Source organism: Vulpes vulpes, chromosome 2, assembly GCF_048418805.1.
Source record: "Vulpes vulpes isolate BD-2025 chromosome 2, VulVul3, whole genome shotgun sequence".
NCBI classification, from domain to species: Eukaryota; Metazoa; Chordata; class Mammalia; order Carnivora; family Canidae; genus Vulpes; species Vulpes vulpes.
The window spans coordinates 18,231,647-18,252,015 of NC_132781.1; the positions used below are offsets into that span (position 1 = coordinate 18,231,647).

General features: G+C 49.8%; 2 protein-coding genes across 5 annotated transcripts; both read right to left on the reverse strand.

Moving 5' to 3' along the window:
* Positions 1-2,708: 2,708 nt before the first annotated feature.
* HEXIM2 (HEXIM P-TEFb complex subunit 2) lies at positions 2,709-8,213 on the reverse strand. Of its 4 annotated transcripts, none has more exons than XM_072747004.1 (3): positions 7,093-7,176; positions 6,127-6,240; positions 2,709-3,727 (listed from the first exon to the last, which is right to left on the reverse strand). In XM_072747004.1, the coding sequence occupies exon 3, from the start codon at positions 3,401-3,403 to the stop codon at positions 2,933-2,935; it is 471 nt and encodes a 156-aa protein (XP_072603105.1). In that variant the 5' UTR covers positions 3,404-3,727; positions 6,127-6,240; positions 7,093-7,176; the 3' UTR covers positions 2,709-2,932. The 4 variants fall into 4 exon arrangements, 2 of the variants coding, with proteins under 2 accessions (XP_072603105.1, XP_072603104.1); XM_072747003.1 differs by having other exon boundaries at positions 6,997-7,176; XR_011999616.1 differs by lacking the exon at positions 7,093-7,176 and adding an exon at positions 7,786-8,213 and having other exon boundaries at positions 3,590-3,727.
* Positions 8,214-13,823: 5,610 nt separating this feature from the next.
* HEXIM1 (HEXIM P-TEFb complex subunit 1) lies at positions 13,824-17,999 on the reverse strand. The gene has a single exon (XM_025986846.2). The coding sequence runs from the start codon at positions 16,296-16,298 to the stop codon at positions 15,219-15,221; it is 1,080 nt and encodes a 359-aa protein (XP_025842631.1). The 5' UTR covers positions 16,299-17,999; the 3' UTR covers positions 13,824-15,218.
* Positions 18,000-20,369: the final 2,370 nt, after the last annotated feature.

Consider the following 20,369-nt stretch of genomic DNA (forward strand, 5'->3'; position numbering starts at 1 on the left):
AACATTTGCTCTAGAAAGGCCTGAAGGGGAAAGGAGAGGGTGTCTAAGCCCAGCTCTCCCCAGTTGAGGGTGTGTGTGTTGGGGGCAGGGAAGGCAGGAGGGGTGTATGCTGTGACATTGGAGCTTCTGTCACTGTGGTAGGTTAGGGAGACCGGGCAACCAGACAGGGAAAAGGCAGGAGGCAAAAGGAATCCACACCTGGCCACCACCTGTAGCTGAGCTGGCCCTCCCCAATACTGGAGGAGACACTCCAGCTCAGCCCCAGACTCTTGGGCATTGAGGTCAGGGAACCAGATGGAGGGAGGAGGTGATACTGACTTTTCCTCCCGGACCCCTCTTAGTGAAGACACTTTCCTCGCTTACATTCTTCTCCCTTTGTTTTCTTCTTGCCCCATCCTGTCCTCCACCATCCACCAGTCTTGGGAAAATTAATCCACCATGACGTGGCCCTGACCAAGAGCCCGTCAGAGTATGTGTGCCTGTGCATGTGTCTCCTGGGTGAGGAGGGCCAGCTGGCAGTTTCCCCGTTTCCCGGCTCCTCAGTCTCTGAGCCAAGAAGGGCCGAGCTCCTCACCTGTCCCCTCCCCTGTATGCAGCCCTAGACGACTCAGGGACCTGCAGGCCCAAGCCACCTCCAGGCCACACCCCCGGCACCTCTCCCTCACACCACACCCCTCCCCCAATGCTCCAGCAACCCCCTCTGGAATCTTCTAGCCCCTCCTAGTCACACACACACACACACACAGGCCTCTGGTAAACAACCTTCCTCCAACCAGGCCCAACCCTCTCCCTCTGGGCTCCCTTGCTCCCTGCTGAGGAATGCGCCAGCTGGGAGGCTGCCTGCGGCCTGCCTGCCCCTCACCCAGGGGCCTCTGCATCCCTGGCTAGCACCCCACGGGGGTCGGCAGGCTAGGAATTCAGAAAGCCACTCCCTCTGTGAGCCTTGGATTTCCCATCTGCAAAGTGGAGACAATCACTCTTCTGGCCTTTCCTGAGCTGTTGAGGATCCAAGAGAAGAGGGCTAAAATCTCTGCAGAACCCCGCCGCCATCACCACCACCACCACCAGGACAGGAGATTCTGCTGCTTCTTGAAACTCATCCCTTCCTAGAATCTGTTCTGGCCTTGCTTCCTTGTTGAAGGCGCTGGCCTGGGTGTGGCAGGGCAGAAATGAAAGTTGTCCTGGCAACACACAGGGTTCGTCAACATTTCCATTCCCGCAGCTCAGCGGCCTGAGCCCTTCTCTTGCCCAATGTGGCCTGTCAAGATGAGCCTTCCTGGAATGGAAGCGAGGTTGGGCGGGCCAGGTCTCCGCCCCTCCCGGTGCACAGTGGCAGAGCAACACAGGCGCACTGGCCAGTTGACTCACTTCCCCCTCCACCACCCCAGCCTGACACTTGCAACCAGCAAGGGCGCTGGAAGGGTGATTGAAGTGAGACCAGTGTCTGGAGAAGGATGGGTCTGAGTGAGAGGGTGCATGAGCTCCTTCTGGAGCTCAATACCACTGGTGAGTTGGTGATTATCTGCATTATTCCAGCTGACTCAGTTTCTGTCATGCAGACAGGTGAGGGGCTCAGCTCAGAGGGAACTGACCACTCAGGTGATTAGGCTAAGAGAAGCAGGATGTGCAGCTGCACAGTGAGCATGGGGAAAGCCAGGCCATGAGCTCTAAGGATCAGTTCACTGCACCTCCCTCACCTCTTGGGCTTTTTTTTCTATTAGGAGAAAACCTCCCTTAGGGTGCCTCAGTGGCTCAGTTGGTTAAGTGTTCCACTCTTAAGGTCTCCTCAGGTCATGGTCTCAGGGTCATGGGATTGAGCCCCCCCATCTGGGTCCCTGCTCAGCAAGGATTTGGTTTGAGCCTCTCCCTCTGCACCTCCTACTCATGAGTGTACATGTGCTCTCACGTGCTCTCTCTCTCTCTCTCTAATAAATAAACAGATACAATTTTAGGGGCACCTGGGTGGCTCAGTGATTGAGTGTCTGCCTTCGGCCCAAGGTGTGATCCCAGGGTCCTGGGATCAAGCCTTGCAGCAGGCTCCCTGCAGACCTATGTCTCTGACTCTCTGTGTCTCTCATGAATGAATGGATAGAATCTTTAAAAACAAAAACAAAATCTTAAAAAACAACAACCAAACAACAAAAAAAAAGAAAACTTCCCTTGAGTGCACACTTGTAAGTGCCCTTCTAGGAGGTAAGGGAGCCAAAAGTGATGACTAACCTCCTGCCCCACCACTGGCTTCGAGGTATTGGGGGAGGAGGCTGTCAAGAACAAGGAGACACAAACTATCCAGACCACATCTGGCCTGGCCCTCCACACAATGGGGAGGATAGGGAGAATGCAGAGAACCTGGGTATAAACCCTGAACGAACCCCTCCCAAAAAGTCCTAGCCCTCTCTCCTCCAGGCAGACCCCCAGCTCCTCACAGCAATCTGGCATCTTAGGTCAAGGTCTGGCCCAACCTGGTGGTTCCTGAGCCCCCTCCTACCCCTCCTCTATAAAAACCTTCAGAGCAGCCCGATTATTCCAGGACACACACCAGAATTCAGGCATCCCCAAGGGATTGGTGGTTCCCCAATATAGAGGTCTGCTAGCCTCCCAGGCTTGGAGTAAGGCAGGGCCTGGGACCACAGTCCCAAGCCTCTCTGGGACACATATGCTTTAATTCTCAGAGCAACCCTAGTGAAATCAATCCTAGCCACTCCCTGTAAGCTCATGAAAATCATTTAATTTGTGAAAAAAAAAAGACATCAAAGAACAAATTATAGAAATGATGAATGGAAGGCTGAACCTATTTTAGCTGTTCTCAGGGGGCACAGGGGTGCTGGACATGGTTTTCACCTGTCACCCGCCTCCCTGAGCCCCAGCAGGCCTGAGCTTGTATGAAATGGGACCATTTCCTCAGATCAGCCCAGCTGAAGGGTGCCCTCCCCTAGGTGCCTGGCTCCCCCTCGCCACGGCTGCCCTCCCGGTTCCACATGGCGTTCTCCTGCCGCAGCCGTAGGTTCTCTGTCCGGAGCCTCTCGACCTCGGCAGCCAGCTCCTCCACCTGGCGGCAGGGCTGCTGGCTGGTGCACCCCCGCAGCTGCTGCAGCCTCCTGGTCTCCTCTTCTGCCTGTGACAGCCGCCTCTCCAGATCCAGGTAGTCTCGGACCAGCTCCTGCTTGCTGCGGCCCTGCAGACTCTCGGTGTGGTAGCGCTCGTAGGCCTCAGAGAAGTCCCTCTGCTGGAACTCCCCATGAGCCCGGCCCTGCCCGTCACCTTCCCCTGCCTCGCTCTCCCCGCTGGAGCCTGGGTGGGAGGCCCCGTGGGGCACTTCCAGGTTGGGCTCTTCAGGATCCCGGTCATTCATCAGAAACTGGGTGGTGTTGTAGGGTGCTACAGGCTGGCCTTTGGCAAACATCTCCTCACGGACCCGGGAGGCCCTCTGGCTCTGCCTCTCATCCCGCTGCTGCTTCTCTGCCCAGCTCAGCTCCAGATAGGGGCGCCAGTGGCGTTTGCGTTTGGAAGGCCTCCTGCGGTGCTTCTTCCGGCCCAGCACAGCTTCCACAGAGCTGCCCCCTGGGCTCTGGGTCCGGGAGCCCCTGCTGTTCCAGCCTAGGCCCCTGCCAGCCCCAGGGGAATCTTCCTCCTCAGAGTGGCTCTCTATCCGGGGGGTCAGGGGCAGGGAACTACCAGGGTCATGAGGCTCAGGGGGTGTTTGGGGGCTCCCAGGAGCACCAGGGGTCTAAAGAGAGAGGACAAGATAGAGTGAATCACAGACAGCCTGCCCCTTGGCGCTGGAACCCTTCTGCCACCACCCAGCCTGAAGCTGACTTGGGGTCACTCTCTAGCCTCTCACCCTCTGCAACTATTTGTTGGTTTATGGGCTTATCTGCCCCCTCAACCCTCCCCGAGTCATGAAAACAGCAGGAATTATGCCTGTGTATTTCACTCCGTAATTTCAGTGCCTTCAATAGTAGCTGTTCTGTGCCTCACAAGGTAGGCATGCAATAAATACTGTTTGAATGAAGTAGGAGAAAGAGGAGACAGGATGGGAAGTGGCTCCTGCTGCATTTGCTTGATCAGCCCTCTTCCTAGAAAGATTGTCTTTCTGACAGAGTTGGCTTCCTGGGTAAGCAACCTGTGTCATCTCTCAGGGCCCCTCACTCCCACTCTGTCTGGAAAGACCCCATGCTTTGCTTAATGCTCCGATGTTTTCATCTTGAACTTCTTGACAAGTTTTGAATAAAGAATCTTTTGCCCTGAGCCCTACGAGAATTACGTAGCCAATCTTGCTTCCAGTTTTTATTGCAGAGCTGACTCTTGAGGGCTTGGTACCGATATCACCTCTTCCGATGGGCCCTCCCTGACCACCCTATGTAAAGATCCCCCCCATCTCCCCTTCCCAGTGACACCATCATGTGACTCAGTTACCGTCCCACATCCCACGTAGTGTCTACCACATTACCATTTACTATCTTCTTTTTATAAGAATGTGTCTTGTCTGCCTAGCTCACCACTGTGTCCCTATGCGTGGCCCAAGGAAAGTGCTCAAAACCATGTTAAATGACATAAAGCCCATAAGAGAGGGGGATGCAAAAGACCTTGGGATATGAGACCACCCCTTTCTGTTGATCTAGGGTAAAGAAGATGGAGTGATATTTATTCCAGGCAGAAGTTGGTATCACTCTTCGACATGAGTGGCAGGAAAGAGGCCCTCGCTAGGGAGAGGAAGGGTGAACCTCCAGTCTGCAGCCAAGAGAATTCTAGAACTTATCTAAGAGGTGGAAAGGATTCTGTCAAGACAGTGTGTGTGCAGAGCATCTGTTTATCTCTGTTGTGGTGAGGGTGGGAGTACTCAGTGTGGGGGATGGGAATGAATTGCTCTATGTTTGTGGTTTGGGGAATTCTAATAATAACCGCTACCATGGGCATGTTGCTCTACAATGCACACCACGGTTCAGAAACATCTGAGCATAGGCCCATATAGGCATAGTGTGTGTACTCGGGGATGTACACAGCCCTGTAAGAGCTGGAGGCACGTTGTGTGTGTTTCGGAGGCCCTGAAGTTCTCGTCTTCATTTAGGATGGGATATGTTAGAGCGCGTACAGAGTACGTGTATATGTTGTCTGTTTGTGTTGTCTGTAGGTGTGTTGTACTGTTACTTCACCTACTGGGAGACTGTCAATCAAGAACAGGCCTTGTCTCCACCAGTGTCTTGAGTCAACTGAGACAGAGCTTCTACCCCACCCCAGAAGAGGCAAGGCCCCTAGCAGCACTGAGACAAAGTGGCTTGTGTATGCACATTCACCTCCCCCAGCCCTCAGCACATGGCTCGGCTTGTAATGATCCCTCCCCTCACCCATACCATCCCTGTCCCTCAGCCCCACATGCTGCCTTCCTCCTGAATGCCTTTCCCTTTACCATCATTCCCACTATGCAGATAAACTGTGTGATCTGGGTGAGTCATCTGCCCTCTCTGAACTTCTAATCCTGACATGTCATGAACTCCAAATTAAAAAACTCTAGCAAACACTGGAAGTGGCTAGGGAGGGTGGGTCAGAGGCACTGAGTCCTCTCCTCACCTATAGGAACTTGTAAACTCGAGGAGAATGGGTAACGTGGGGGCAGCAAGAGAGAGCATGGGCAGAGTGGGTTTGGGTTCCTGTTGCCAGATCAGGAGGTGATGTTTCCTGAGAGCCTGATACAATCTGTCTTTCCCTTTCTCCTGGATGCTACGTGAACTCCAACCCCCATCCTAAATTATGAACCAAATGTTCTCTTTCCCCTGTGTCACACTTGGTTCTCAGCCTTGACAAAATGTAAGGCTGTGTTCTGGTGTCCGAAGGCCCTAATTTTAAACCCGGGATCTTTTGTTAGCTGGCTGTATGATTCTAGAGAAGGTATTTCAACTCTGATAACCTTAGCTTCTTTGAAATGGAAATAGTAACTCCTACCTTGAAGGGCTGCTAGGATTTCACAACAGCACAGATTTGGCATCCTGGCATACTGCCCACCGCACAGTAGGGACTCAGTTAGATCTGGTTTTCCAGATCTGCCAACACAGCTGAGACAAGCGGCCAGGATCCCAGTTGGCAGGCTCCATGTCGGGGCACTCAGGTGGCTGGGAAGGTGGGGCTTACCTTGGCCTCCTCCAGGGCTGCTGGTGACTCTGTATTACAGTTGGTCTGGTTCGGAGTAGCCACCTTCTTCTGCTCCAAATCTTTCAGCAGATGCTTCTAACTAATAACACCTGCCTTAAATAACAGAAAGCTAAGTCTTAAAGGAGAATTTTCAGGAAGACTGGCTGCCTGGCAATTATTCACTAAGGCAGCGGCAGCCATTTTGTAGCACCAGACCTGCACACCTTCATTATCCAATGCAGGTCCTAAAGCCTCCACACCCTGGGGTTCACACCTCCAGCCAGCAAGGGGCCATCTTCCCAGTCCTATTCCTCCGGCAGGGGCCAGAGCTTCCATCCTATGCTGTTCTTCTGGAAGTCACTGAGGCCCAGGCTGGCAGCTGGGAAGCTAGTCCTGAGCCTTGTTCCCCCAATAACCAAAGAGGAAAAGGTCGCTGCCCAGGGAGGCAAAGATACAGCAGTGACCTGGAGGCACTCGACCTGGAGAGGCTGGCAGTGGAGTGGGGCAGTAGCTCCAACAGGAAAATATGTAGCAGGCTTTACAAGGGGGCCTTTCCTCACAGCCTCCAGAGGTCCCACTCTTGACAGCACCCCACCCCCACCCCCCACTCCCAGCCCCCTCAGGCTGGCCTCCAAAAGTCAGCACCTCCAGAAACACAGTTGTGGCCTGGGCCGAGCCTGGGGCTGAAGACTTATCATCTCCTGGGCCTGGCCTGCCTCCCCCCTCCTTCCTCTCAGGACGAGAAACAGAGGGAAGGGGAAAAAGTCTTCACACTACATGCAGCTGGAAGGGAAGCCCAACTGGAATAAGGATGGATTCCTTGGAAGAGGGGAAGTGGTCCGAGAAAGATTTTGCAAAGGCGGAACTGACCTATTTGCTGTCAAGGATTATGCACACGACTATATCTGTGTGTCTTTCTGTGCGACCGAACGCCTGTCTGTGCAGTTCCCAGTGCCTCAGCCCTACCTCTTGCTGCAGTTGCAGCAGCTCTGGTCAAGCCGCTCAGGCACTAAGGTTGGGGGTGGGGGGAGGGGGACAGCCTGGCAGTGCGGCGCCTGCTGGGGATTGTAGTTCTTGTAGCTTGGGAAGCCGGCTGATGATCCTGTCACGTCTACGGAGACACCCAGAACTCCAAAACCCATCTACCCTTGCGCGAGCGGCGTCCCGCGCTCACCGATGCCTTCTGTGATTGGCCAACTCGTCTGCCAATATTTTCACTTTCGTCAACGATTAGCTGTGCGGAAGCACAACAGGACCCGCCTTCCGAGATCAATTAAAGAGTTCATTGATGGCGTTAATCTTTACGGGGCAGAAAATAGATCCGGCCGAGAGGGGGCGGGGCTGCGGGTGCGGAGGGATCCTCGGCCCTAGAGGAAGGCGACGAGAAGGATCGGTGGCCGCCGCCGCCATTTTGGGCTGGGAGGAGGCAGCGGAGGGACTCGCTGCGCAGTGAGAGCACCCCATGGGGGGTGGTCCGGGCGCGGGGAGAGGCCGGGCCGAGTGGGCTGCCTGAAGTGGTGGCGCCGGGAGACGGCGGGGAGTGGGACCGGGGGCCGGGGGGGTGAAGGTTGGAGTCTCCCCGGCCGGGCCCGGTCCTCAAACCGTCCCGGCAGCCCCGCAGCCTCGCTTCTCACAGAGGGCGGGGTTTTGGGCAATTACCGCGTGTTCCCCGAGACCCCAGTTGGGGAGAGACCGGGTGAAGCGACTCCCGTCTGCCCTTTCCGCGGGGGGCGCAGATCCTGAGGCCGAGCTTTGCCAACTTGTCTCCCCACCCCCATGCGGCCTGGGTATGGCGGCGGGGCCCGGCGTGGCGGAACTCCCGCTCCGACGGGCTAGGTGGGGGCGACGCCAGGTTCCAAAGGCTGGCGCCGAGGGGGAGGGCGGAGGTCCCAGCTCTGGCCGCGCGTCCTTCTGGCGTGGCGGGCGGCTGGAGGCCCCGAGGGCGGAGAGTGGGGTGCGCCCACCATCTTCCCCCAGTACACCAAGGCCATCCCGCGGTCCCGGCTTCTTCCTGCAGTGGCAACCACTAATTCCCCCTGGAGCTAGGTAGACGGAGGCCCGTGGAAACCTTCACGAGCCCAATGCCTGGAAATCTCTGAGCGCTCTTGCCCTCAAGATTTCTTCCCAGCCCCGATTCTCGGAAGGACCCGACCTTGCACTCCCCAGCCCAGTTTGGGAAACTCCAAAAATGTGCTGTTCCACTGCTCTCGAAAGTGTACACCAAAGAGGGGTTGGGTTTTTGCTCTTTTCAGGGTTGGGGCACACAAAATAACCGAGGGGCCACGGCTCTGGGAATAAAAGTGGAGTGTGGGCCCGTTTTGGATGCTTCAGGAACATCTGTTTGCGTTTTGAAATCTGAGCCGTGACTTTGACCAAAACTTTTGGAGAAATGGCTGCCCTCCTAAAGAAAAAAACGAACTAATTCCAACGTAATCTTTGTAAGACTACAGATTCCTTCCAGTTTAAGGAACTTTTCTCCTAAAAACTAAACAAAAAATGGGGAATATTTTTGCCACTGGTGCATTGTTACTAGGGAACCTCTATTTTGAATTTCCAAGTCGTTGAAAATCACTTCTGTGGATCCCAGACGCTACCAAGATAGAAATTGCAGTTTTGAGCTATTTCCTATATGTAGCTTTGGGGGGGGGGGGGCGGAGATGGGAGAGAGACCTTTGAAAACAATAAACGCTCAACCTTATATTAACAGCTATAGCAGCTTTTTAAGGATTGAAGTTTGATGTGAAATTCTCTCCTTGAATCACGGATCAAACCGTCTTGTTTACTAATGCTCAAAATCTAACTTCAGAGAGATTTGCATACAGCTTAGGGATACCTTATTTTGTTGCTAAAATATCAGTTAAAATTATGGCTAGGTAGACTCTATAAAGTATGAGAGTGGGTAGTGTGCTCTACCTTGTGATGAATCTCATTGTCACTTACACATGGTCACATCATTCCTGAGTCTTTGGCTTAATTAGCAAGAACCTTGAAAGGTCTTTGAGAACTGAAGCCATTCTCCTTCTATTAATCATTCTTTTTTAAGTTGTAAATGACAGTTCCAAAGCTGTATCTATTCTCCCCGAACTTCCCAGATGTTCGCAGAGAAAGTCTTAAAACTGGATTGGGAAAATTTGATCACCATTGACTCGATTTCTTCTTCTTTTTTTTTTTTTTTTATTGACTCGATTTCTTAATCCAAAATTTGAACCACTAAATGCAGTACACTTGACTCATACCGTAGGTTGACTTTTGGCTTACGTCATGTTAATTTTACACTGTTCCTCAGATCAAGAGAAGATGGGAGTTAGGAGAAGCTGACATTAACTTGGTAGGAGTTAAGTTAAATAGTCTTAGGAGCTGAAAGGGGCTTTAAAGATTATCCTTGTGGTTCTTCTGACAGTTTAATGGAGGAGGATGCCAGACATTTGTGATTCATCCTCCATAGTGAAGTAATGTAGTTATAAACCTTTGGATGCTACGAGGTGGAGAATACCGTGCCAGATGCAGAAATGTGTTACTCATTTATAAAGATGAAAGGTTATCATCTTTAAGGTTGAACCACAAGCTTTTTCATTCCTTGATAAAGCTGGGAATAAACCCAATTTATTAATGTTGCCTTGGTTATCTTCTGAGCAAAACCTAGGACTGGAAGTTAGGAACTCCCAAGTTCTATTTCTGTGTGTGCTACCACTGACTTGATTGGGCTTTGCCAGTGGCCAAATCCTGAAGATGAGGCCAAACTGGTCATTTTGTTGCTGAGTCTGTTGTTCATCTAATGTTCAACCAGACCTGCTTCCTCCTCAGCTGTCCTCTGGCAGATGAGTTCCTTCAGGGTTTATGACAAAGTCTACAAACCCTATATACCTCAGTTTCCTAATTTGAAAATGATATCAATGCTACTTCCCCCATAAATAACCTTGAGGAGTAACTACTCTTCGGTAGCTATGTAAACATATATTTACTAAAACTTCCTTACTTGGGAATCTAGAACTTCTGCTTCAGAGATTATTTGGGGCATTTGGGAGGGCTGCCTTACTGAAATGTGGCCTTGGCTGCCCTCGGCAGCACAAAGGATGGCCATCCAACTAGGCTGAATGATGGTCAGTTTCTTAGGGTACCAAGCAGTTGTTACTAGGAAGTCCTGGATATTTTACCCTGCTGGCCAATTCCTGGGAACTAGTGGCTCTGTGAGAGCAGGATTCATTGGTGGGTAGGATGGATTCTTTGCAGCAGTCCTCTTCAGGATGAAGATCTTTGCTTCTGAACTATTTGATTTCCATAATTAACTAGTTTTCTGTTGTATTAAGCTCTCACCATCTTTCTCTTTAAATTTTCTCTTTTTAAATTGTTCATATATTTGCTGGTTTGTTAAGTACACTTTTAGGAATAACTAGAGAGGAAGGTAGAACTAACTAACCTCTTAGCCATTCCTTTTCATTCTCCAGTTTGGTTTCTTGCCTTTACCTAATAGTTGTATTATTATCCAGGTATGCAGAATTCTGTGTTTAAACAGGAGTCAGACTTCAAATGAATCTTCTCTGACCCTCTGGAGCTAGTACAAGTTCTACTGAGTAGCTCACAGGAGCGGTGATGCTGTCATTTTCTCAAATAACTTGTTTCATGAGGCACTCAAGTTCTCACATTTTCCTTCAGGAATACCCTTTTACTCCCTGCAAACCCAGGGCTTTTTAACACTTTGCACAGTCAGTGAATGTGTGAATATGAAGAATATGAAGGATGAGAGTATGATTCCCTTCTGAATTTTTGCTCTTGAAAAAACTTAAACCAAAAAAAAAAAAAAGAAAAGAAAAAACTTAAACCAAATGTAATTGCTCTTGGTGCTGTTTAGAGATCACATTAGCTATTTCAGAAAACTTACCAACAGTTTCCAGTAGCAGCTCAACCATTTGAAAGAATTTCATTGGTGTGCAGAGGTTTATTAGTAAACTAGGATTTTTCCTGCTGTTGGCTTTGTTGATACATTATTTGTCATAATTGAACCACCTCTAAGTAAAACCCAAGAAAATTTATTCAGGAGGATTTGTGAGAGCTTAAGTATTGATTGTCTAAACTCAGCCTTTGTTTTTTTCGACAAGAAGTGGAATGAGATTGTAAGCTCTCCAGTATTCAAAGACAACTGGCTCAAAATTCAGTCTTTGCTTCCTAGAGTATATATTCTGTCTCACTGCAAACTATGAATGTTACCCCTCAGTCAGCAGATCCTACTGTGTTCAGGGCCTGAATATGATATTTTCTTTACTTTGAAAATTATTTTTCATTTCTAGCATCAACCATTTATACCTTATATGAAAAAGAATAGTAAAGTGGAATTTTATTCCAGTGTTCTTGTCAAGTCTGAGAAATAATTTCAAAAAACTAACCTCACAAACTCAACTGTACTTAGGTAAAGGTACTGTCTTAGCTTTAGCCAATTTTACCATCACAATGTTGTGAATATTTGTTGCCAGCTGTTCTAGGTGTAAGTAGCCAGGGAGAATCCTGTGGTGCATTACTTAATGTTTGACTAAATATAGCCAGCTCTTGGTTTTCTGAAGGTAAACTGTTCGGTTGTGGTTTTTTGTTTGTTTTTTTGGGGGGGGGGGCGTTAAAAATTTCTATGGATTCCCTGTTTAATTTCTCTTTTTTTTCCCCTATAACTTTTGAAGTCATTAAGGTAAAGTATATTTATTTACATTTTCCTGAGCAAATGATTTTCATTTTACTCTGGATGAAGGGAAAATTAAAATACTGATGGGCAACTGTTCTGGCTCAGTTGGTAGAGTGTGTGACTCTTCATCTCAGGGTTATGGGTTGAACCTCATATTGGGCATAGAGAGATTACTAAAAGAAAATAATAATAATAGGGATGCCTGGGTGGCTCAGCAGTTGAGCATCTGTCTTTGGTTCAGGGCCTGGTTCCAGAACCGAGTCCTGAGTCCCGCATCCCGCATTGGGCTCCCTATGGGGAGCCTGCTTCTCCCTCTACCTGTGTCTCTACCTCTTCTCTCATGGATAAATAAATAAAATCTAAAAAAAAAAAAAAAAAAATAGAGATAATATTAATGGTAGCTTACTCTTGAATAACACATTTTCATGCTATCTTATTTAATCCTGATAGCAGTTTTGTAAAGTAGCCACAGTCCCATTTTGGCAATGAAGCATGAGGTTCAGAAAGTTTAAGAGTTGTGTCCAGGATTACACTGCTAGCAGTGTATGTTAAAGATAGGACTAGGACTCTGGTTTTTTTTGACTCCTAATAAACTAGTCTCATTTTTGTTTTCTCTCTTTAGAGATACCTAGTCTGTTTTTCTGAATTAAACCAGATAACCTCGTCTTTTTCTGGACTTCCCTGGCTCTTCCCAAAACTAAGATCTAAAAGTCCCTGTGTCCGAGGGCCACATTATGTTCTAGGCTAGCCCCCTAAGTTTTCCTTACTTGGAGGATTAAACTTTCCAGCCATATGTCTCATAGTTTAGGAAGCACTTTGCCCTGGCTGGATACTCAGGCTCCCTATGAGAAAGGGAACAAATTGAAATTGCCATTGTGTAAGCATCGTCTTCTGAGCAGCTCAGTTAAAATGTTTGGCAGAGAGGACTTTTGGTGAAAGGCTAGAGATCCTCAAATGATTTGAGGATCATTTGTCATCACAGCCCCCTGTTAATATAAGTAATTCAGTCTTAGTCCTGAAAGCAGTATGCTACTCCAGTGTTTCAACGTAGAAAATAATTGATAGAAAACAAATTTCACACAAACCTCACCATTCTAAGGACATCAATGCAATAAATATAAAGTGCCTTTGGAAGCAAAGTTCAGAAAGCTGCATATCTCTAGGTAAATCAGAGTCATTTGTGAGTAACTTAAAATTAGTTGTGTATTTTTAAAGACTGAATTTGTCTTCTAGGCGTAAAACATACTTTTTTTCTGATGATAAATGTATCAGTCTAAGACTGATAGTGGGGAAAACAAGATCATTAAACTTAAATCCATTTTATTAAATTCTGCAATCAGAGGTTATCACTGCTGCATCCTATAGTGCAGTCAAAATGAGGCTTCTCCGTATGTAAAGCCAGAGGGCAGTGTTGCTGCCGTTCCACCAAGCAGCTGCGTTTCTGGGACTACTGCATGACATCATAGCAGAAGGAAAATTAAAAACACGAAGAAAACTATTTCAAAATAGACATTTAATGTAATTTTTAGGCTAAAAGAAAAACTGATCATACATTGTCTTGAGTGGACCATCTGCCAGAATAGGGCCAGCTTAGTCCAGCTTTGGAGGCCCTGAGTCAGTTCTTGACCAGCATAATTCCCCTTGATTCATTGATTTGTGAATGCTTATGCATCATTGAGGTGCATGTCACTCTTGAAGTTCCTGGCACCTCCACTATTCCATTTAGCTGCAAAAGCAAGCTTTCCAGTGGGAGTTCCATGGGTTTTTTTTTTCTCCCTTTCCCTGCAGAGGTTCTTAACCTTCAAGGAGTTTGACAATCTCAGGATTCTCTTGAACACTCTCCCCAGAAAAATGTACATACAAAAATCTACATAGAACTTCGTGGGGTTCGTGAATCTCAAGACCCCCTCTGGATTCTAAGGCCCCAAGAAACCTCTGTACTAATGATTTGAGCAATGCATTTGCCTAGGGAAACACACAGGGCAGACGGAGATGGGCTGGATTAACCATGATGACGAAGGAACAATCATAATTTTAAGGAGACAGAAGTTTATTAAATACACCACAAGGGAGTGGTAGGCAGAACAGCAAAGGACAGATTGTCTGCCAACAAACATAACTTGTTACTATTTTGATTTGGGGGCAGAAATTGATTCCCAGAGCCTCCCTGCATTTTCAACAACAGAACTACTCCCGGGCCTAAAGCAGCTATTAGATTGAGACCAGGGGCTGTATGGGGGCTGGATGTGCAGGGTTCCCACTCAGTCCATAAGGACTTAATTTAGCTTCTCAACCAGAAGCTTTACATTTGATTTGCAATGAGGGGGAATTTCTAATTTTGGTTTGACCCTCAAAAGGTGGACAGTTCCCATTCCTTTTTTTAGTATAGGGAGCACTTAAGTATAAAGTAATTAGGGTAAGTCCTTGGAATGCCCCAAACAACTATTTCCTCTATAAATCCAATATTCCCTACCTCTAAGCGTCTTAACAAAGAACTGCCACACAAGTTTATCCAACCATTGCTTGCACTAAAAAAGCAAAGGGTTTACCAAGAGCTGTTTTCATTTATCCAGGAACTTCTTTCAGCCTTATTGGTGAGGTGAAAGGATCAGTAAAATCTATTTGTAGGAATGAAATGAGACTGTCAGTTGTCTAACCTAACAAACTGCCAAATTAGGTTTACATTTTTGTTAATAGACTTTCCAATGGCTGTTGAGAAGCAGAATTAAATTTGAAGCTTCTAATCGTACTTTCTGCTCCATGAACACCTAACCCTGGTTTGTTTCTCCAGCTTAAAAAAGAAAACCAAGGCACTAGAAAGCAAGCACACTTAAGTGTTGAAGATAATCTTTATATTTTGCCTAAACTGTATATTTAGCACACTAAAACTCATCCAAGGGAAAAATCAGCAAATTGAAAATTGTCCCATTAAAGATTTTCTTGCAAACTGACAAATTTAAGGATTTCTCTACCCCCCAATGCAATCACTTAAATCAGCACTATTTTGAATTAGCTCTAGAAATCACACTGAAACTATGTTACATTTACAAATATTAAATTTATTATAGCTAGAATGAATTTAATGGTTCTCAGATTTGGCCACCTTATAACTCCGTTTAAGGAGGGGATTTTTTTAACAGAAAAATGCATTATAACTTGGTCAAGTTACTTACACATTAAAAAAAAAAAAACTTCTAAAAAGGAAAACAAAAGCAACCCTTCAGATTCACATAATTAAAGAACAGGAGAAAAGCACGCAAGCTACATCAAAGCTAAATTTACCAAACCAACCAAAGCCGGGGGGATTTTCTCTTCTGATTATGTGTCATAAAAAGGTCCACTGTCTTATATACACATGTGTATAATGTTACATTCCATCACTGTAAAAAGTCCCCTTTGCCCCCTCCCCCCAAAAAGTTTCAGTCTAGTCTCCAAACTTGGACAGCGGCGCTCGCTCCTGCTGCCGATGCAGTTCGTTCTCCGTCAGCAGCTGGAGGTTCTCGGCGCGCAGCCGGTCCAGCTCCAGCTCCAGCTCCCGCACGCGCGCGTCGTCGCCGCCCAGCCGCTTGCTTTCCAGCCGCAGCCGGTTATTCTCGTCCTCCATGCGTGAGAGGCACTTCTCCAGCTCCAGGTACTCTTTGATGAGCTCCTGCTTGCTCATGTTCTGCAGACTCTCCGCGTGGTACCGCTCATAGGTCTCCGAGAAGTCCCGCTGCAGAAACTCGCTGCCGTCTCCTCCCATCCCGTCGCTGCCCCCATCCTCCTCGCCCGCTTCTTCCATGAAGTCCTCATCGCTAGTGTCGTCGGATTTGGCAGCGGCCCGCTTGGGGTAGAGACCTGTTTTGAGATCCGGCTCTTCCTGGTCGTGATCATCCATGAGGAACTGCGTGGTGTTATAGGGTGCTACTGGCTGGCCCTTGGCGAACATCTCAGCTCGAATCCTTGAAGCTCGCAGGCTCTGTTTTTCGTCGAACTTTTTCTTCTCCTCCCAGGTTAGCTTGTAGTACGGTTTCCAATGCCGCTTCTTCTTGGAGGGGCGTCTCCTATGTTTTTTCTTGCCCAGCTGTCTCTGCTGCTGTCCCCACGCCTCCTCGCCCCCCGCAGCAGGAGCCCCCAACTTGTTGACCTCGGAATCAAGACATGGCTGTGCGAGAGGCTCGGCCTCGGGCTTCGGTTCCCCCCCAGCTGCCGGCGGGGAGGCTCCACCAGCAGACAAGTCGTCCCCATTCTGGCCCTTCTTGCCTGCTTCCGGACAGCTAGGTTCTGGACGGACCGGGGTCTGCAGGGGAGGTGGCTGCGGCCCCAAGCTCCCTTCCCCCTCCTGCCCCGGACGGCCACCCGACTGGGGGGACGCTCTCGATTGCCACCTACTGTCCTCCTCGGGCACGCGCTCCTCCGCGCCAGGGGGGCGATCGGGGTTCCGCTCATCGTGAACAGCAACAGCACCTGTACAGTTGCTAGTTTGAGGCTGGTGCTGGTATTCTGACAAGAGTGGCTCGGCCATGGCTAATAGAGTCCTCTTCTCGAAGTTTGAAAAATTTTGGCTGTAAGTCCTTAAGGAAAAAAGAGGTTTTCCTTTTCTTTTAAAAAATGTCCAGCAGAGTCCGCTTCGGTCTGTAATTCCTGAAGTGACGCCTTTAGCCAGTCCTTCTGTAAACAAACTCCAATTGCAACTTGGGAGAGCTCAAGTCAGTAAAGGGTTAAGTGCCCACAGCGCGGCCAGCTAGCGGGTCCAGGGGGTGCAGCAGCAGTAACAGTACGTAATGTGCTAAAGGGGTGGACCTCAAGCCTCCCCGCAGAGCGCCCCCACGATCGAGGAGTTGGTGGGCAAGGAGATGAGGTTAAGTCCAACGGGTTAAACCCAGCCCCGAAGGGGTTAAAACTACCCGATGACGCTGCCTCCGAGGGACCGAATCCACAAAGGGTTAAATCCCCTGCCGCAGAGCCCACAAGGGGTTAAAGTCCCAGAGTCACCTCCTCCCACTTCCACGGGTGTCGCTCCAACCCGAGCTCCCAGTTCCCTAGGCCCGGCCGGAGCCTCAGCCGAGGACAGACAAACTCATCTCCCCTTTGGCTCGATGCTCGGCTCAGCTCAGATCTCCACCGCCTCCTCCTCTTTTCCTCCCTCCCTCCTCCCCCTTCCGACAGCAACTCTTCCGCCTCCTCCCCCGACTTCCCCTCCCAACCTGCCTCTCCACCTGCCAACTTCCAACTGCTGCCTCCCAGCCCTCTGCACCCCTTTTATATAGAAGCCTAGCTGCCCCGCCCATGCGCATGCGTAGCGGAGTCCCCATCTTAGGAAGCTGGGAGTCGTAGTTCCCATCCTTCAGGCCCGCCGTGCTCGCGCGCCGTGCGACGTAGCCAATCCCAGTACGCGTAGGGGGCGACTTCCAGGCCGCCTCCTTCTATCGCATATCCCTCGCTAGAGAAACGTGAGTGTCCATTGGTCAGGAGTCACACGTCTTGCCGAAGAAGGGGAGCCAATCGCAGAGAAGAGAGGGCGGGCCTTGGACCATACCATTCTGCTTCAGGAATACGAGAAGATTCCGTGGCCTCTGAGGGCCTACACAGAATATTTTTATGAAAAGGTGCGTTTTAAAGTGTATTATCGTATTCTATCCTCCGCGGAAGGGTTTCGAAGGTCATAAACGTTTGTTAGCTAAAGGAAGAAATGGTTCATCCCTAAAAAGTAGTCCCTACAGTGTAAAAGAGGATTAAATCCTATAAAGAGAGATGTTGGCCTATGGCTAATAGCTCTCGATTCTTAAGATTATAGGAATGGCTGCGAGGTGTGTGTGGTTAATGCCTGGGACTGACATTTGCGGAAGGATATTGCGAACACATTCTGTAAAAAAACGAAAAGCGTATGAAGAAGTAAACAAATGCAGAATAAAAAGTGCCGCCTTAAAGGGACAGTGTGACCGCTTTAGTGCAGCAAGCCAAGCCTAGGCCTCGGAGGATGAGAAGGCAGGTTCGAGTCCCGGGTGACTTCCCCCCGCGGACTGGCCTTGGGACCGCTGCGGCGGAGTGGCGCAGCCCCAGTCCAGGCCTAGTCTTTCAAGGGCCGCCGCCCCAGGACCAGTGCAAAACGGTGGGCCGTGACCGAGCCTCTCGCCGGGGCGGGGATCCGGGAAGCGCGGGTGTGCGCCTGGGGCTCCCAGGAGACCCGGGGTGGCGGGCAGGCCTCGCCTTGGGGCCCGCAGCTTCTGTCGAAGAAAATGGCCTCCTGGGGCCGACTTGATCTCTTCACTTCCGAGCTGACTGGGAACATTTTCCTGAGCACAGACAAGGCAGTCCGGGCCAGCTGATGGACCTCTTGGGGGAAAGGTTCAGAATTAATCCTGAGTTTACATAATCAGCCACGGATAGCCGAAAGAGAAGGGGTCCCATCCGCAGAGGCTCTTCTCCCCAGTGGGTGCTGGGCAGCACTGAGAGGGAACGGAGCCAGAGGCTTCCCCGAGGAAGAGGTCTTGCCCAGAAATGGAGGCAGGGGGATGCTGGCCCAGGATTATGGGGTAGACTTAGGGGGTGGTGGTGTGCGACACAGTCTCCTTGAGAAAATTCTCCAGATTCCAAGCTCCAGCCCAGAGGACAGGGCCCCCGAGTAGCCCAAACTACTCTAATCATTTAGGCCTAAAAAATCTCAGCCTAATAACAGCCTCTCCCTCTTGCCACACACACTCGTGACCTATTCTTATTATTTCTTCCTTAATAGCAACATCTTACTTTCCAACGTATAACATTCTTTTACACACAATCATTTGACCCCACTGCAGCCCAGTGAGGCAGGGTAGGAATGATTGTCTCCATTTTAGAGATAAGAAATCTCTGAGAATCGGAGAAATGAAGTGACTTGTCCAAGGTCACATGACAACTAAGTGGCAATTCCTAGTTGAAGATCTCCCTGACCTTCGTGTCATTTTTCTTTCACAAACAAAATTCTCTTTTTTACTCAAGAACTTTGGATTTAGTTCCTTTCATTTCCAACAGCTTCAGTCTAATTAAAGCCCTCATTTCTTCATTTAGCAAATATTTGTTAGGCAGGAACAATGATGAATAAAATGTCATCCACATGGACAGTGTGGAGAGAGGCCATTAAACCATGGTGAGCCAAAATGGCAAATGAAGAAAATCCGGCTAGATAGGAGATTGTGAGCTGCTCAGTAGTTGGGAATTATGGACAGGATTTGTGGAGGACATATCTTCCTGGGTTTCTTGGAAGGATAGAGGGTTTTCAGGCCCTGCGTCATGAAGGGGATCCCTGGGTGGCGCGGTTTGGCGCCTGCCTTTGGCCCAGGGCGCGATCCTGGAGACCCGGGATCGAATCTCACGTCAGGCTCCCGGTGCATGGAGCCTGCTTCTCCCTCTGCCTGTATCTCTGCCTCTCCCTCTCTCTCTCTGTGACTATCATAAATTAAAAAAAAAATTAAAAAGGGCATTTTATAAAGAGCAAGCATCGTTTCCAAAGGACTTGTCTGGGAACTCAGGAGTGGTTCCATGGGGAGGCGGCAAAGGGCATGCCACAAGGGAGAGGCAAGCAAGAGTGCCTCTGAGGCACATCCAGATGTTTTGAAACCGACCACCCCAGACCCTGGGCTTCCAAGAACTCTAAAAGCCTGCCCTCCTTTGTGCTCCTTCATCAGCCATGCAAGAGGCCTCCCTGTGAGCAAGAAATGCCCCTCACACTGAGAGTTCGCATCCTGAGGAAAAGAGGTTTTGCAGAAAACTTGGAGTCCGAGATCTCTTCATTGTTAACACATTTTCAGCCTCCAGAAGACTCCTGGGTACCCTCATTCAGGGGGATCGAAAAGTACAGCTGAGCCCAGCCACCCTCAATTTACTGGACCAGGCTCCTTTGTCCTATGTGAGGAGGGGTGGGCAGAGTGATAGGTCGTGGAATTCTAGAATTCTGTCAAACAACAGGCCAGGCACCTTGGTATTAGCTGAGTTTTAACCCAATGCCGGGCATTTTACATGTCCTCGTCGTTTAAAACCTAGGACTGCCTTATAAAGGGATCTTCATCCTTATTTTACAAACAAGGCAAACCAGGTTCGGAGCAGTTGAGTCTCTTGCCCAAGTGCCACAGCTAGCCGTATGCCCGTGCCCGCATCCCCAGCGCCACTTTGGTCCCTCTCCTGCTGCTGCCCATCCTTAACACGAGGGTTTATTCAGTCTCTCTTCCTGGGCCCCTGGGCTTGACCGTAGAGCACCAGCGCCGGCGTGTCTGCCCTGGGGGACGCCCCCCACACCTTGAGAGGACTGACGGCCTGGACGGCCTGATTGAGGCTTCTAGTGGGTCCAGTGATAGCCCACTTTGGGCAGTGGTCAAGGCCGGGGGCTGACAGAAGGAACTCGGGAGTTTAGGGGTCTCCAAGAAGGGGCCTTTCAGAACTGCCTCTTCTTCCTCACCGCGGGCAGGAAGGTCCTGGGGCCCAGGGGTGGCAACTGCAGGGGCTCGAGGCTGCTGCGGCCTCCGCGGCCGCCCCCCCCCAGGCCTCTCGGGCGCTAACACTAGGAGGCGCTCGGAGTGCCGCTGCTAGAGCCGGGGAGCCTGGGGGGAGGCGCGACAGGGCT

Coding starts and splice junctions, on each gene's coding strand:
- HEXIM2 (XM_072747004.1), bottom strand. CDS start 3,403: ATGTTTGCCAAAGGCCAGCCTGTAGCACCCTACAACACCACCCAGTTT.
- HEXIM1 (XM_025986846.2), bottom strand. CDS start 16,298: ATGGCCGAGCCACTCTTGTCAGAATACCAGCACCAGCCTCAAACTAGC.